This window comes from Suricata suricatta, chromosome 4, assembly GCF_006229205.1.
Source record: "Suricata suricatta isolate VVHF042 chromosome 4, meerkat_22Aug2017_6uvM2_HiC, whole genome shotgun sequence".
Classification (NCBI taxonomy): domain Eukaryota; kingdom Metazoa; phylum Chordata; class Mammalia; order Carnivora; family Herpestidae; genus Suricata; species Suricata suricatta.
In genome coordinates, this window is record NC_043703.1 from 113,325,564 (window position 1) to 113,342,884 (window position 17,321).

The 17,321-nt window shown below is 41.3% G+C and overlaps 1 protein-coding gene across 16 annotated transcripts in view; it reads right to left on the bottom strand.

Annotated features, from left to right (window-relative positions):
• The window catches only part of AAK1 (AP2 associated kinase 1), a 164,417-nt gene that overhangs the window by 146,475 nt on the left and 621 nt on the right, over positions 1-17,321 (bottom strand). For 15 of the 16 annotated variants that reach the window (XM_029937520.1, XM_029937527.1, XM_029937526.1 and 12 more), the window contains exon 2: positions 16,905-17,294. The exons of the other annotated variant lie outside the window; for it this stretch is intronic. In XM_029937520.1, coding sequence (XP_029793380.1) covers positions 16,905-17,067 — 163 coding nt within the window. In that variant the 5' untranslated portion in view covers positions 17,068-17,294. The remainder of the gene's footprint in view (positions 1-16,904; positions 17,295-17,321) is intronic. 16 annotated transcript variants of the gene reach the window in all.

A 17,321-nucleotide genomic window follows, 5' to 3' on the forward strand; every position in this document is an offset into this window, starting at 1 on the left:
CAGCCCCCAACAGCAAAGACCAGTTGAGTCTCCAGTAGGACCCTTACTGAGATACAAATATACAGCACTGTGAATTATAATCCTGGAAACTTCTCTGTGGTTTCAAATACATGGAAACTGAATGACTAGAATAATGCTATAATGGTGCCTACAACACTGCCTTACATTGAAAGTGTGGAGAAGGGACTTCCGTGTATGAGGAGGGTGGGTGGGAGAGAGGAGAAGAAGGGATAGAAAGTGAGAAGGAAAATGGAAATAGGTTAAATCCCTATGGCATTGATACTTAATGATATTCATTTTTAGATAAATGCTTTTAAGCACATTTAATTAATAAGAAATATCAAATGATAACTTGTCATCTCTTTAGAACTCAACCTTTCTGGAATACAAGGCACAAAAAACTAATTTCTGTGCCAACAGGAGACAAAGCCCATGGTCAGCAGCTCCTGTCCTTTAATCACAGACAAGACCCTCGAATTCTTACTAACAACCTCTTCATTGTTGCACACGGTTCTAACAGGCTTAGTCATCTAATTTCCAAGTCCACAGCAGATTAAAAGCAGCAAATTAGAGAGACATTAATTCAGGAAGGCACACGGATAGCACTGAGAGGTAACGAGGGACAATTTCATAAGAAAGGAACCAAAAAACAAGATAAAGCATAAACATGAAATTCAAAAAGCAGTGCAAGTTTATCCAGGAGCAAACCATCTTACCCACATCAAGCAAACATCCTAAGAGATCTAGTAACAATGTATTTGAGAAATAAAGGATGGTGAGCTGTTAGACTTGGAAAGTAACTTCACCATCATCTCATTTTATAGAACAAGGAAACTGAGGGGTAGGGCAGGGTAGCAGCTGTCCAGAGTATAGGGCCTGGGTCACCACACTCTGATCAGGTGTACTTTCCACCTGTATCATGCTGCCTCTGTGACATATAATCTAGAAGACAGGAAATATATAATGTGTTTCAGAAAAAGTCCTATCCAGGGGAGACTGGGTGGCTCAGTCGGTTAAGTGTCTGACTTTGACTCAGATCATGATCTCAAGGTTTAGGAGTTTGAGACCCGCATTGGGCTCCTTGCTATCAGCACAAAGCCTGGTTTGGATCCTCTGTCCCGCCCCCCTGCCCGTCCCCCACTCACTTTCTCTCTCTCTCTCTCTCTCTCTCAAAAATAATAAACATTTAAAAAAAAAAGGGGAAAGACGACCAGGCCACTTTCCTATTTATCCTTTGTTATTTCTTCTCTTCACAGACTTAAGGAAAATTCTCCCTGTCCTTCCTTATTCTCTTTAAACCCCCAATTCAACTCCTACCCTATAGCATTCGATAGAAAACTAAAGTCATGAAGCAAGAACTCCCTCAACCTGTCAAACCTCACCAATTTCTTATCTTTGTACCCATTCTTTCTCCAGGTCCTTCCAGGTCAGCGAATGGAGTGCCCTTTCTCCTGTTCAAAGTCATCTCCTGCACCTGAGTTGAGGATTCTATCCATGACCCGCCATCACGTTCTCATCAATAATCCCCCCTATACTATATTTCCGACCTCTTTCTACTAGCTACTTTTCTGCTTAATGTACTCAAGACTCTTCCACCATTAAAAATACTAAATTCCTCCCTGACTCAGCATCCAACTGACTTCCGATTCACTCATTCACTACCTCCTGACTCCACTCCATTCCACTGCTCCACTTAAACTGCTCTAACAAAGCTCATGAATAACCTGCATATTTCTAAATCCAATAGATATTTTCCATCCGTATCATGACCTTACTGATTACTAACCATCCGAAGTTTCCATACCCTCCTTCTTTTAAATCTACTTAGTATTCATTGTCATCACTTATCCTCTCCTGGTTCTACATCTGTGTCTCCAATCATTCCTTCTACCTCCTTCATCTGCTCACTCATTCCTTCAGCTGGTTTTCACTGAGGTCCTCAGGAGGGTCAGGCACCACACAGGGAACTGGGGATCTACAAGGAGCAAGTCAGTGAAGATCTCTGTTTTCATGAAGGTGATATTCTTGTGGAGGGAGATAAATAATAAGCAAGAATCAATTGACCTAGGCTACCTGGCAAAATAAAACATAATGAGTTCTTTATCTTGGATGGTAAAGGAAGGTCTCTTTGAGGTGAGTTTTAAGTGAGGTCTGAATGGCAAGAAATAGTGATAGAAAGATCAGGAAGAACAATAAGGCATTAAAGACCTAAAGATGAGACCTGAAACTATAAAGCTCCTAGAAGAAAACATGGGCATTAATTTCTTTGACATCAGTTGTAGCAATATTTTTTCTAGATAGGTCTCCTAAGGCAAAGGAAACACAAGCAAAAATAAAGTATTGGGACTAAACAAAATAAAAAGCTTTTTCACAGTGAAAAACCTTTGTGTTCTTTCGTACAAAATAAAAAGACAACCTACTATGTGAGAGAAGATATTTGCAAATGATACATCTGCTAAGGGGTTAATATCCAAAATATATAAAGATTTTACATAACTCAACACCAAAAAAACCCCACAAATAATCCAAGTAAAATATGGGCAGAGGACCAGAATAGACATTTTTTCCAAAGACAACATACAGATGACCAAGAGACACATGAAAAGATAAAAAAAAAAGTGGGCTCAACATCAATTATCACTAATCATCAGGAAAATACAAATCAAAACCATAATGAGGTATCACCTTACACTCTCAGAAAGGCTAAAATAAAAAATACAAGAAATAAATGTGTTGGCAGGGATAAGAAGAAAAAGAAACCTTGGTGCACCGTCAGTGGGAATGTAAACTGGTGCACCCACTGTGGAAAACAGTATGGAGGTCCCTCAAAAAAATTAAAAACAGAAATACCATATGATCCAGTATTTCCACTATTGGGTGCTTACCCAAAGAAAACAATAATATTAATTCAAAAAGATATAAGCACCCCTATGTTTACTGCAACATTATTTACAATAACCAAGATATGGAAGCAGCCCAAATGTCCATCAACAGATGAATGGATAAAGAAGATGTGATATATATATATATGTGTGTGTATATGTATATATGTACATATATACCCCCACACACACACATACACAAAATGGAATATTACTCAGCCATAGAAAAAATGAGATCTTGCAACACAGATGAACTTAGAGGGAATTATGTGAAGTGAAACAAGTCAGACAGAGAAAGACAAATTCCATATGATTTCACTCATATTCGGAATCTAAAAAACAAAACAAATGAACAAAGAAAGAAACAAGAAACAGACTCTTAAATACAGAGAGCAAGCTGGTGGCTGCCAGAAGGAAGGTGGGTGGGGTTCAAACAGATAAAGGGGATCAAGAAGTACAAACTTCCAGTTATAAAACAAATGAACAGCATAGGAAATATAGTCAATAACATTGTTATAATGTTGTGGTGACAGATGGTGACTACACTCACCACCAGTGAGTGAGCACTGAGTAATGTACAGAATTGTTGAATCACTAATGTTGTACACCTGAAACTGTTAATTATACTTCAATAAAAAATTAATTAATTTTAAAAATAGATTTTAATGTATTTTACTATCCAAGTATCTTTCTTCCTTCCCTCTTTCTCTTTCCTTCCTTTCCTTCATTCCTTCCTTTTGTATTTCCTTTGTTCTTTTCTTTTTTCCCTCCTTCCTTCATTTATTCCTATCTTAAAAAAAAAAGAAAGAAAGAAAAGAAAAGACAAGACAAGACAAAGCATACCAGGCAAAGGGACCAATCAAGCCTAAGATACCAAAGAGGAAACAATGCTAAATGCTCAAAAAAGATAAAGGGGAATCGCTGTGGCTAGAGAGTCACAGGTTGAGGTGAAGAGAGATACAAGCTCTTATAAGGCTTTGTAGGTCAGAGTGAGGAGTTTTGATTTCACTTGAGGTGTACTCATCTTCCTCCATCTCCCATAACCTGCTTCTCTCTTTTTCCACATAGTCTCCTTGTGAGATCTCACTCCATTTCACTTTACATTAATATCATGTGGCTATAGAACAACTCTCACCAAACTTTTCTCTAAAATCCGGGCCAGTCCTATCCACCAGTGTCCTAAACCATACCCACACTTGGATTTTCACTGGTGCTTCATGCTAAAAAGTCCTAAACCAGAGTCATTCTCTTTCCCTCATATGCTGTCCTTTCCTCATCCTGTTGACACCATTATGTACTCCGTCACTTAAGCCAGAAGCCCAAGATTCTTCCCAGCATCCTCTCACCTCCAACATCTAATTATGAACACTGATTTTTTTCTAGTTTACACTTGATCTTAGCTAAAAGGCTGAGAAGCAATTAATTTTTTCTAGTTTAAAGGAAAGATACGGAAAAATTTAAGTAGAAAGGGAATGGGATCTTTTGCTTCCACTGACAATGACACAGCCCAGTATGGCTCATACATAGCCGAGGTTAACAACCCATCTCAAGAAGAGTTGTCTTGGGGTGCCTGGGTGGCTCAGTTGGTTGAGCATCCGGCCTCGGCTCAAGGTCATGATCTCACGGTTCATGGGTTCGAGCCCCACGTCAGGCTCTGTGCTGACAGCTGACTCAGAGCCTGGAGCCTGCTTAGGATTCTGTGTCTCCCTCTCTCTCTGACCCTCCCTTGCTTGCACTGTCTCTCTGTGTCTCTCAAAAATAAATTAAAAAAACATTTTTAAAAAAATTTTTAAAAAGAGTTGTCCTAGTCCATCTACACAAGTCTAACACTTCAACCTAATCAACCCCATGCCACTGTCCCTCTCAATGGTCTCAACAGAAACCAGAAAACTTAAAAATCATGTCTTCTTAAAAATTGTTTCTTCGGGCACCCTCCTACACTGTTGGTGGGAATGTAAACTGGTGCAGCCGCTCTGGAAAACAGTGTGGAGGCTCCTCAAAAAACTATTGATAGAATTCTCCTATGACCTGGCAATAGCACTGCTAGGGATTTACCCAAAGGATACAGAAGTGCTGATGTATAGGAGCACATGTACCCCAATGTTCATGGCACTTTCTACAATAGCCAAATCATGCAAAGAGCCTAAATGTCCATCACCTGATGAATGGATCAAGAAGATGTGGTATATATACAATGGAGTATGACATGGCCATGAGACAGAATGAAATCTGGCCATTTGTAGCAAAGTGGATGGACCTCGAGGGTGTCATGCTAAGCAAAATAAGTCAGGCAGAGAAGGATAGATACCATATGTTTGCATTCATAGGTCTAACAGGAGAGACCTGGCAGGGGACCATGGGGAGAGGAAGGGGGAAAGAGAGTGGGGGAGAGTGAGGGACACAGATCAAGGGAGAATACTGAATACTGAAAATGAACCATGGACTGAAGGGGGAGGGGGAGAGAAGGAGGGGTTGCTGATCATGGTGGGGGCACTTGTGGGGAGAAGCACTGGGTGTTATATGGAAACCAATTTGACAATAAACTATTAAAAAATAAAAAATAAATAAAACGGAAAAAAAAATCGTTTCTTCCAGTTAGAAGGGATCTTTGAGATCATCCGGTGATCTCCATATTTATATAAGGAAAAACATGCTAGTGGAAGGGAACTCACGTGTCCTAGATCACTGAGAAAGAGACTACACAATCTACTGTCCTTACTTTGTATAGTTGTTCATTCAGATGAGCTAAACCTAAAACCAGAACTTGAATATATATAAACCTGGACATTATTCTATCATATCACCTTAAAATCACTTCAAAACTGCTGGGTGAGTCACTTATATGACCCATTTTACTCTGAAACTATGATTTTAAAAGAGAAAGAAATACTTCATTTTCTGGGAAAGTTTATGTAACACAAAAGTAACTTTTTTCAAGTGAATTCTCATGATTGATCAGAGAGCCACCAAGATCTGATCTTTCACAAGGTCATGGAACTCATTGGGCAAACCACCAGGAAAGGCTTAAGGATGACCCCCCCTCCTTCACTACTCATCTCTGAAAGCAGCAAGAACAGGGAGAAATAAGTTCCTATCTATGTTCTAAGAGCTACATATAGTGATTAATTTTAGGAACCAACTCTTTAGACGCAATTTATAACTGAGTTGCTAGTGCCATACTTATGAACCTTTTAAATACCATATCCCCTTTGATAAACATAAAAGTCTCATATCTTCTCCCTCCCCCAACCACTTACGACTACAATGTGCCTCTTAAGAGGGAATACCACCATTCCCCATTCTCCTCGAGGTCCCTCCTTTCCTAGCTAGGCCCAGGGATAGTACGTGCTTTTTCAAATTATATATTCCTTTCCTATCTGTCCCCTGCTCCCACGCCCACTATCTTAAACGTAAGTTGAGAATCACTGTCCTAATTTACCACAGGCCAACAACCACCACAATCTAGAAAGTTAATGCACACCTTCCTTAAAGAGAAATTTTAGTAACTTCTGAGTTTTTGATGCTTGACCTAATCTTCTCCATCTTCACAATATATATAGCACTGAAATACTTTTAGAGTTCTTTTATATAGTTAACATACTTATACTTTATAACTCTATTTTTGAGACTGATAGAACTAGGTATCAATAACTGAATTGAATCAATAAAGAAATTTACATGATCTTCTAGAAGGTATTCTACTTTGCTTTGAATTTTGTTATTTTTTAACGTAACCAAAAACCTAGATTTGAAAGCTCTTACCATTGTAGTAAGGTGCCAAACATAGATCTGTTACATTATTGGAATAGGAACAGGGAAGTCTGTATAGCTCACATTTGTCTGGTCCGTAGTGCCTGCCCAGTGAATGTGATTTAGAACTGATTTCCTGTATTATTTCTTCAGTTAATTTATTCTATGCCCACTGTTGCAGTGTTCAAACTTACTAGTCCTGAATTGGATACAAAATAAACCTAAGGGTTACACCCTGCCTCCTAAAAATTATCTGACACTAGAAAGTAGATACAAATGAAATAGATAAATAGCAAAACACAACTTTGGGATCCTGGACCCAAACAGTCCACAAGGCAGCAAGTATGACCAGCATCCACAGAACAGCAAGAGAGATGGATCAAGTGTGGTAAGTACTGAGGTTAGGTGGGAGTAAGGTCGGTGGGCAGGGCAGGGGATCCCAAGTACAGGGAACTCTGTGAGTAAAGTACTAGAAAGAGCTAAATCCATGGTTCATGGGACTTGAGGAGGGCACAGGCCTGAATGAAGCAGACAACCTATATTAGAGCCCAGGAATGTGAAGCTGGACAGGCAACTGGGATCAGGCGTTCCTCAGGGGCAGAGAAGCAGAGCGGCCCCACATACTAATAGCAACATGACAGGCTGGGGAAACTTTCCAACACACAGGTGGCTTTCAAGCATGAAAAAAAAATCAAACTACAATATTCATCTGAGATTCTCTTTCTTACCTTTATTCCTCATCTGTATCTATCTTCACAATATAGCATTTATTTAAATAGTTTGAGTCCCTTTATATAGTTAAGATACTCATACCTTATATTTCTACTTTTTAGATTAATAGTTATATGTATATATATTACTAATATAAGTTACATGTACATATATATACACACACACTTATATATACATGCATGTGCGTGCACACACACACAAATGTGTGTGTGTGTGTGTGTGTGTGTATCTCCACAACTAACTTCACCAGCTTATACACACAGCAAAACAAATACTGCCTGATAAAAACAAAATTCATGCACTCAGATGCTAAGAGTTACCATTTGCAGATTGCTAACTATATGCGAGGCACTGTGCTAAGTGCTTTACATAATTTCATCTAATCCTTACAACCAACCACAATATTATCTGCATTTTATAAATGAGAAGACTGGATGTTAGCTGACCAACATCACAGGGACAGGCCCAGGACTCAGGCCAAGGGTTGCCTACCCTAATTCCACACTTGGGGATAACCTTGGAGGTCTTCTCCTGAGAACATCATAGTGCTCCCATTATTCTTGGGGACAGGGAAGGACAGACAGTACTGGATAGCAGGTTTTCCCCAATCATTATGGAGTTACCCTTCTGGTCAAACCAAGATTATTGCATACCCGAAAACTCAGATGGAATTATTTCTTCCAACACTGGCCATTCCCCACCATCAAGATGTCCAGGCTTCTAAAACTAGAGGACAAAGGTCTGAGAGAAGGACTAGTCAAGTGGAAATTAAACAAATCTAACAAACCGGTAAGATAATCACCACTTCCTGAACAAACAAGATTTCATGACCAGGGAAAATGATGCGTTGTGGGTACTAGCAGGAGACCCACCCCCTCTTGTAAATGTTGCTCAAGCCTCAGTCCTCCAGGAGGGGCCCAGCTGACGAGGCCTGAGTCCTCTCCTTTTTTCTTGTTTCTGAAGGGTAATAAAGTCTCCATTTTGTTCTCAAATTCATGATCAGTACCACAGGGACAACAATCTCTCTCTCACCCTAAAAGTCCCAGTACAATAGCTGTAAGCTTCCTCAAAAACAGACAGCAAGCAAAATTACATGGCATTATATTGCTTTCTCCAGGATTCAAGTCCTAGATGAAAGGCATCATTATTTAAGATCATTATAATTACAAATGATAATCTAACATCAATGCTATGCCATGCAGGGCCTTCTATAATAATAATGTGCCATAAAATCTTGCATCCAATAAATAATCTCTCAGCTCTTCAGAAATCATAAATAACAAAGCTTTAATTGGTGTTGCCATCTGCTGTCTGCCAAGGTTAACTCAGGGCCCAAGGAGAAAACTGACCATGGAGTTCAAGCTGATTCACTCACACCACCCCTCGAATCAAACTCCAGATTTCCATTCTTTCAACTTTGTTCCAACTTGAGGAATAAGCCCTCTGTCAAGGTAGGAGTCTCATTCATAAGAAGGACTCCTCTTTCCTAACAATTGTCCATAACTCAAAAGAAGAACTGAGGTTATTTGAAGTATATGTAATACACTAAAAATAAAGATAGCAAACTGGTAATAATAAAGATACTGGAGGGGGAAGGAGGCACAAAATACTGCAGCCAGTATTGCTGAGTGATTCAAAATCACATGGAATGAAAAGGCTTTTTTGCTTTGGTTATAAGCGCAGAACATATGACTTATTTGTGTAGGCAATTTTGTTCCTCAAAAGAAACCAAAAACGTTGCAATACTTACTTCAACTTTACTAAGAATATAACATATGCAAACGTGCGGAACTAGAAGTGTTCCCTAAATAAAACAAGGTTACTCGAAGAACAATCCATCTTCACAAAACTCTTCCTAACCATTTCAGTCCTCACTGATCTCTTTCCCCTCAACACCTCCAGAATTTAGAGACTACACCACACACCCTATTATCTCATAGGGTGCTTTTATTTCCTGTGTGTTGATCACATTATGTCAACAAAGGGGGCAGGAGCCAAATCTTGCATTATTTTCTAGATGTCACAGCACCTTAGAGCTGAAAATACCATAGATGCTCAATAAACCTTGCTACTCCTGGCTGGCAGGCCAAGCTGTCTCATACACACTACATTAAACCTACACCCTCTCATTCCATATCACGACATCCTTATAGAGGTAGGAAGGATGTTTATTATAAATGAGGAACCAGTGGCTCCCATTGGTTAAATTACTTCCCCAAAGCCATACTGGCAAACAGAAGTCAAAGAACTCAAACGCACTATCTCTAATTGCAAGTGCTAGACTATTCCTGAAAATTCTTCCTTGTGCAAAGGATTATCTACATCCTCTCTCACACCACTGGTTTTTATGACCCTTCCCAACTGAACCTCCCTATGAGCAATTCAAGTCAGAAAATGCTTCCACAATATTTCAGGGTTGCTCAGATATGAGCAATGAGAATATTGGGAGAATTTTCTAAAAGTCATAATCCATGTTCAGCCAGTGGTAGAGTATAGTTACAACTCTCTCAGCCAGAACCTACAAATACTTGCCATTCTACCTCCTTTAGTTTACTGGTTTATTTCTGGAAGTAGCTATTCTACACAGAAAATGACATAAAGATTTTTAACCATATTAGGTTAAGATTACTGGCTCACTGATTCTAAGAAAAGGAATTTAAAAATTAAGTGATTTGCCTGAAGTCAGATTAGACCCTTCTGAGCCATCCCTAACTCCTTTCTCTTTCCCCACATTTGGTCAACACATCACGTTGTGCCACCTTGGCACAGCTGATATTTTGGGCTAATTATCTGTTGTGGCGGGGAGGGAGAGCTGTTAGGTATGCTGTAGGACGTTTAGCAGTCTCCTTGGCCTATACCCACTAGATGCCAGTATAACCTCCCACCAATCGAAAATGTCTCCAGACATTACTAAATGTCACCTGGGGATAATCGTTCTTGGGTAAGAACCACTGCTCAAGACCAGTGGTCTCCAAACAGAGGTCCACAAAACAATCCACTGGGGAAGAAAAAAGACATATATGAGACTCTCTACTTATATTAATTTCCATCTTAAAGAATAAGATTCTTATCTTTACTAGATGGCCCAACACTAGTGCCCCCATCCAGTCTCTATGTGAGTCCCACAACTCCTATGAACCTGATGGAATAATGAGGAAAGAGTGGAGCTACACAGCACAGGCTGACACAGTCCTTGTGCTTGGCTAAGTGGACTTACTGATTATATTTGTTTTAAATGAATTAATCTTCATAAAGCAAACAAGGAGCAAAGATTCCTGCAAGGATATACTGGATTAAAGATAACAGAAGCATAAACGAACAACAAGAGAAAGGTAGAGCCTCAATTCTATTCCTGGTATACTTAACTCTCCATCAGGCACATTACGATGTAGAAATGGTCACAATCTAGTAAGATATGAGAAGAAGTTTACCAAAACCTATCCAGAGGACTTAAAAGATGGATTTGCCTCTATGATCATAAATGATGAACTCCATTTCAAGTACATACTGTGCCTTCAGATATTGGTTAGTGATAGCAGGACATAAACAAGCACATGTATAATGAAAGAATTAAATGTTTAAATGATAGTGCCATTCTATCCAAAGAGTTTAAAGACTATTGCTCTAAACCAACACTGTCTAATAGAACTTTCTGTAATGATGAAATGTTTTCTATCTATGCTGTCCGAAATCATAGGCATTAGCCACATGTGGCTATTAAGCAACTGAAAAGTGGCTAGAGTACCTGAAGAATTAAGGCTATATTTTAATTTAGATAATTTAAATTTAAACAGCCGTATGTGGCTACGGCTACCTTATTGGCCAACGTAGCCCTGGACTATGCTATCTCAACACATAAAGCTCCCGGCAAGCAAGTCACTTCCCTGCTTTTGGTCTTGGGCCATGTTATTCTCTCTGCCTAGAAAATTCTCTCAATCTTGTCCATCTAGTAATAAGTTCTTATTTTTGAAGACATACCTCAAATATCCTCTGTATTTAGCTTTCCCTGACTACTCCTGACCCCACAAAATTAATGGCTGCCTCTTGTCTGTTCCCCTCCCCTTTTTACATCCTTCCGTGTATCTAAAGTGCTATCCTGTGAGTTCCTCGAGGCAGTCTAATTTCTCAATGGCTGATGCCTAGCACACAGTGAGGGTCCAGAAACAGTGATTGGATATGGCAATGAATGAACCAACAAACCTTAACCTCCCCACTTACACAGCAGTGCTCCTTCCACCACACCAAAAAATAGCTCCAGAAAAGAAAATTGAAGGCTACTCTTGGCTACTTCACAGTGCCAGATGCTACTTCAATAGACAATACCATTTCTATTATTATCACTGTTTGGCTCTTTCAGATGCAGATGTCACAGTTATTTCTTCAGCAAGCTCAGAATGCATTCATCCTTGCAAGGGTACAAGATGAAGGTAATGGTGGTGTTAGTCCCCTTTCTGAAGTGTCAACTTTCAAACATTCATTACTGCAATGACTGCTCTGATGCAGTAATATTTCATATGTACTTTATGAATGTTTATCAAGCTTTCCCTGTGCACTCTGCATGCAGTTTTAGCTACTGAGGTACAAGTGTGTGCCTCCCCTCATAACCTGCCACTCAAAACCCCTGTGAAACCGTTTCTCTTCATCATCTCTCATTAAGTGAGTATGACTTTGTTAGAAAGACCAAAGGAAAGGCTTTGACCATGCAACTGCTTATTCTGGATTTCATTTCTGAATTCTAGATTTGGCTATATTTAGCAAAGCTATAACCGTCATCATGCCTGAAGCCAGGAAGAAGACACCATTCACAAACCACCCCCTGAAAATCTGCAGTTGCCACTAAAAACCAGACTTCCCAGCAGGCAAAGACATCTGAAGTGGGAGGGATCAAATTAGTGTCTGCGTCAGAGAAGACCTCAGGTGCTTATAACCAACCTCTCTTCCTGGCACTAAAGCTCCCCATAACCTTATTTCCTCTTTTCTCTCCAACCTACCTTCTGCTCTGGCCAAACATCCTCATTATTTCTCCTGTCCACTCCCTTCTGTAACACTGGTCATCCCGCTCCCCCATCTGCTTCTCCTTCAAGCTGCCTGCCTCTCCCTGAACCTTCAGGACCACTCCTTCCCCCAGACACTATCCCCTCCCTTGCCCCACAATAGCATAGGGCTGAGGCACAGGGTAGCAGTACATAATGGAGAGCTACTCAATGGTTACTCAAAAGACCCAAGGCCACTGAAAAAAGTGAACAGCAGGTGAATAGCCAGGGAAGAAACGTAAAATTTCCTTCTACCACTCCATGCCCTTCTTTCCTTGATTCTGGAAGGGAAACTTGTACTTATTGCCGAACTCATCATACTGCTTCACCATGCCACACTTGAATATGCTCCTCCCTCTGCTGGGAAGGCACTGGGTAACCCTCATCTGGACCATCTGCTGGGCACTTTCCATTCCTGTTTAAACCACGCATCACCTATAAACCCTCACCCTCAGACCCTCTCTTTATCACCTCATAACATCTTTTTACCATCTAGTATGTACCAAGGGCCATGCCAAATGATGGCCACTGATCTTAGGGTTGTTGGTCTATGAGCACCTGAAGAGCCAGGCCCACATCCTGTTCTTCTTAGTAGCTCTGGAACCTAATGCCGTGCCTGCCACAAAGGCCTAACGAAAATTCACTAAATGAATACATGTGTGCATCATATCAATACAAACACAATGTAAGTATATGCTGCATATGCATGTGAATACACACACATGCATACACATATACAGGTTTGTTTTAGGTGGCTTCATACACACTTTTAAGCCTTACTACTTTGTGATATTGGTAGGAGAAATTGTCAGCTTACTGGCATGGAAACTCACTTAGTAGTTCTTGTTAACTCTAGACCTGGATTCCTTTAGTATCAGTAAGGAAGCTGCTCTGAACGGGCACGTGGTTCACCTTACATAGAACTGATGCAGTTCTGGAATGTGGTCTTGCACACAGCAAGTACTCAACAAACAGTTTTGTTTAAAGCTCAGACATAAGGCCTCATATAGCTAAGGGTGTTTGATAAAGGCCCAGCTCTTCAGTTCTTCTCTGAGCATTGCTCCTATTTTCCCATTGAGCTCATTCTAGAAGCTTAAACCAAATCATTCCTTGACATCACACGCCCATTACCTCAGATATGATTAGGAAGTCATCGTGGCATTCTTACTGAGGAAGCTAAAGAGAAAATATCTCCCTCTGCACCCAGCCCAGAGATAGCCATAGCCCTCTGAACTCATGGTGTAGAGCCTTCACTTCCCCCAAACAAGCCCTCACTGACTAGTTCGGGAAAACAGATGAACAAGGCTGATGCTGCTGATGGAGATGGCAGCCCAGACATTTTCCTTTCTTACTCCAGCTCCTCCTCGGTTCTTGTATTCCTTACTATAAAGCATACACCAACACCCACATTAGAGAAACAGGAGTGACAGGTGGGATGTGGTGGGAAGAGAGTCTGTGTTTAAAGCCCACCCTCCCCAAACTGCCTGGCCACTGTTCTGGGCACTCGATGCACAACTCACATCATCCTTGGACAACTCTGGCTGGGACTAGTGGTTAGGTCAGCACCGGGGGACTCAAAAAGGAAAGGGTACAGGAAGGAATATGGCTACCCAAAACATCTATTGACCCTTGAAGGAGCAAGTGAGGCTTTTGCAGAAAAATATCTGACTCTGTTCATCCACGAAATGAAATGGGATGGCTACAGCAATCTGTAGCCTTCACAATGCCCCTTCACTCCCCTTTAACCATATATAGGATGTAATGTTGCTGAGAAATAATGGCTGCCACTCACTGAACACCTGAACAATGTCAAATAATTCATAAACACTGCTTCATTCAATCTTCACGACCACTCTACAGGACAGGGGTTCTCCATCTTTCGCTTGCAACAGAATCTCTCCAGAAATCTGTTAAAGCCCCACACTCTTGGTTTATGGGGTGAGGCTTAATTTGCATTTCTAATAAGCTTCCAGAAGAGGCTGATGCTCCTGATCAGGCTCTACACTTTGAGAACCACTTTGAGAAACAGATTCGAGAGAAGCTTGAAAAGTCTTATCCAAGGTTTCTCAGCTAGTAAAGAACGAATCCAGAATTTGAACCTAGATCTGCCTTACTATACAGACAGTGGTGGTAACCATGCTATACTGTGTGTATGACTTTTTGCCTCGTCTTCCCAAATTCACTGACAGCTCCATAAAGGCAGACATCACCCTTTAGAACTCCCCTATGCCTTTCAGAACCTAGCAGTGCCTTTTTACTTAGCAGGTGCTACAAAAATACTTTGTATACTGACTCCTTCATAGTTATATACTTCTAAGAGCCACAAATTCAAACTCACTTACAGTCAAAGAGCATAAAAAGGACAATATCACCGATCCAGTTTTACACGAGACTCTCTCCTGCTCTGAGTCTTTGTCCATGCTGTCTCCACACTTGGATAACCCCTACTCATTTGGTCAGTCACTTCCTGCAGAAAGCAATCCTCGGCTCTCTAAAACTGAAGGCCACTGCACCCTAAGCCTATCTCCATGATAGCACATCTCTCTCTACTTCAACTGGCTGTTTTCCATTTCTCAAAGTAGTTTGTAAACTCTAGCATCTAGTTTTATGTCATACCCCGGGGCCTAACACAGTGCCTGGTACATCACAGACACTCCAGAACTGCTTGTTGAATGAACAAATAAATGAATGCAGAGCTGCAAGCCCTAGGTTCCCCTTAACAATATCATAATGTGTGATATGCGATTCTCAGGGATTCCAGGGAAGAGGAGGGCAGCCTAGATAACAAAGACCAATTTTTGCCTTTTCTCTTCCCAATCATTCAGGCTCTGAGAACAGGCACTGCTTAGGGTAATGCCATGTATACGGAGGCAATATCCTAGTTGAACCAAATGCTACTGGACTATAAGGTCAGCGAGGCCATTCAAAGAGAAGGAAAGAGCTCTGTGCCCCCTCATCCCGCCTGATTTCTCTGTCTCACACTCCTTCTCCATTTCTCCATCCCACTGCAGTCAAGGGCTTTGGCACAAGGATGAAAGAGACAGATCAGACTCAAGGGTGCGGATCTGGCAGCGGGCACAGAAGCATCTCCCATCCTGCACCAAAGCCCACAAGAAAGATCCAGAGGGACAGTGACTCAGGCCCCGGATTAAGTCCAGCTAGAGCAGTGCTGACAATGGAAAAGCACAACAATTTCACAAGGACATTAACTGTCAGATCTTTTTTTGTTTTTTCAAGTGCCTTTAAAGTAAAGGCTTCCACCCTAACCCCAGAAAACTGGGCCCAGTTGAACCCAGTACTTGCACAAGCTGAGAGCCAAACACAGCTTCTTCCCCCTCCTAACCCACCCACCACAACACTCACCATGACAGGCATCTCCCAGGCCCAGGTTAGGACCCTTGCTTCAATCTTAGCTTGCAAAAAAGCTCCTCTCCAGCTAATAATCTGTCCCCCCTACAACCACCATGTTGCAGTACCAGTGGCATACCCCTTCCCCAATCGCTTCCCAGCTAATAACCTATAGCAGGTTGACCCCATCCAATTAGTTTGAATAGCTTCATGCCAAGGAAATTGCTGCTTTTATTAAAAATAAAAGCACACAAGGCAGGCAGTGGGCTGTGAAAAGTATGAGTCTGGTATAATTATGAAGGTCGAGGTTAAGGTTACCAAAAGAGACATGTAAAGATTTCCAGAAAGCCTGGGGGATAAAAAACATATATTTACATATCTATAGATACACAGATGAACACACATGTAGGGAATTTACACAGCAGATCTTCTCCAACAGAGGAAAAACAAAATCAGATGTCACTCTCAAGTAATTCTTTTAGCTAAAAAATAAAAACTAAAACAGGAGAAAGAGGTGCCTAGTGGACTGGTTTCAAAATAACCACATTCATCTCGTGTAATTTGTGTTATCTTAGCTACATCCTGGGGACCTGATTACACTTGGGTCAGGAAACAAAACTAGTCAAATTCACCAAGAAGCCTTGGCTCTTAGAAAAACATATTCCCATTCTCTGGAAATCCTCTCTTACTCCAATGCCTGCTCACAGGAGTGGGAAAGTTGGGTAGGAGAACCCCCTCTCTCTTCTTAAAGGTACTCCATCTCCACCCTTCAACCCTCACATCAATATTTCAAGTTTAAGGAGGAGGACAAGCCCAGCACCCTATATTTGATGTGAAGCTTTACACTTTCATACCTACGTTTTCTCTCTGATCCTCATAATTCAGTGAGGCAGACAAGAATTGGCTTGTCAATTTTTTAAAAATAATAAAAGGCCATTGAGATAAACAATTTTCTAGCAACGTCCTTCCACCCCACAAGCCCTGTCACTTCCAAACCTCAGTTTAAAATTTTTCAAGGACAATGATTCACTGAGCAAGGGAAGGGGGAAGGGAGGGTCAACTGGTCAAAACCCATTCATACACTGAACAACCAGAAACCAGTCTTGCTGCATCAGCACAAGATTTTAATTCACGGCGCACCGAAAGAGTCCTACCATACCTTCCGCCAACACCTCGTCCACAGTGACCTGCTGTCGCCCAATGCCAAAGACCCTTCCGATGTAGCCACTGCCCAGGCCCGAGGTGCTGCCCCCACCTCCGCTGGAGCCAGAGCCCAGGCCAGAGCCGCCCTGCTCTCGCCGGGAGTCGAAAAACTTCTTCATCTTGAGAATAGGAAGCAGTAGAGCAAAATACCGAAGGTTTCTGGATTTTTTTTTTTTTTTAAGAAAACAAGAGATCCAAGGATTTCTTCTCGGATTTCAGCTCGGAGAGGAGCCACCCGAATCCGGCCGTGGGGGTGGGGGCTGAGGGAGGATGCCTATAGGAATATGCGTGTCAATCGCGCCGCGGTCCCCTCCTCCTCAAGAGAGCGATTCGCGTAAGTTTAAACCTGTGATGACAGAAGAAGAGAGGATGA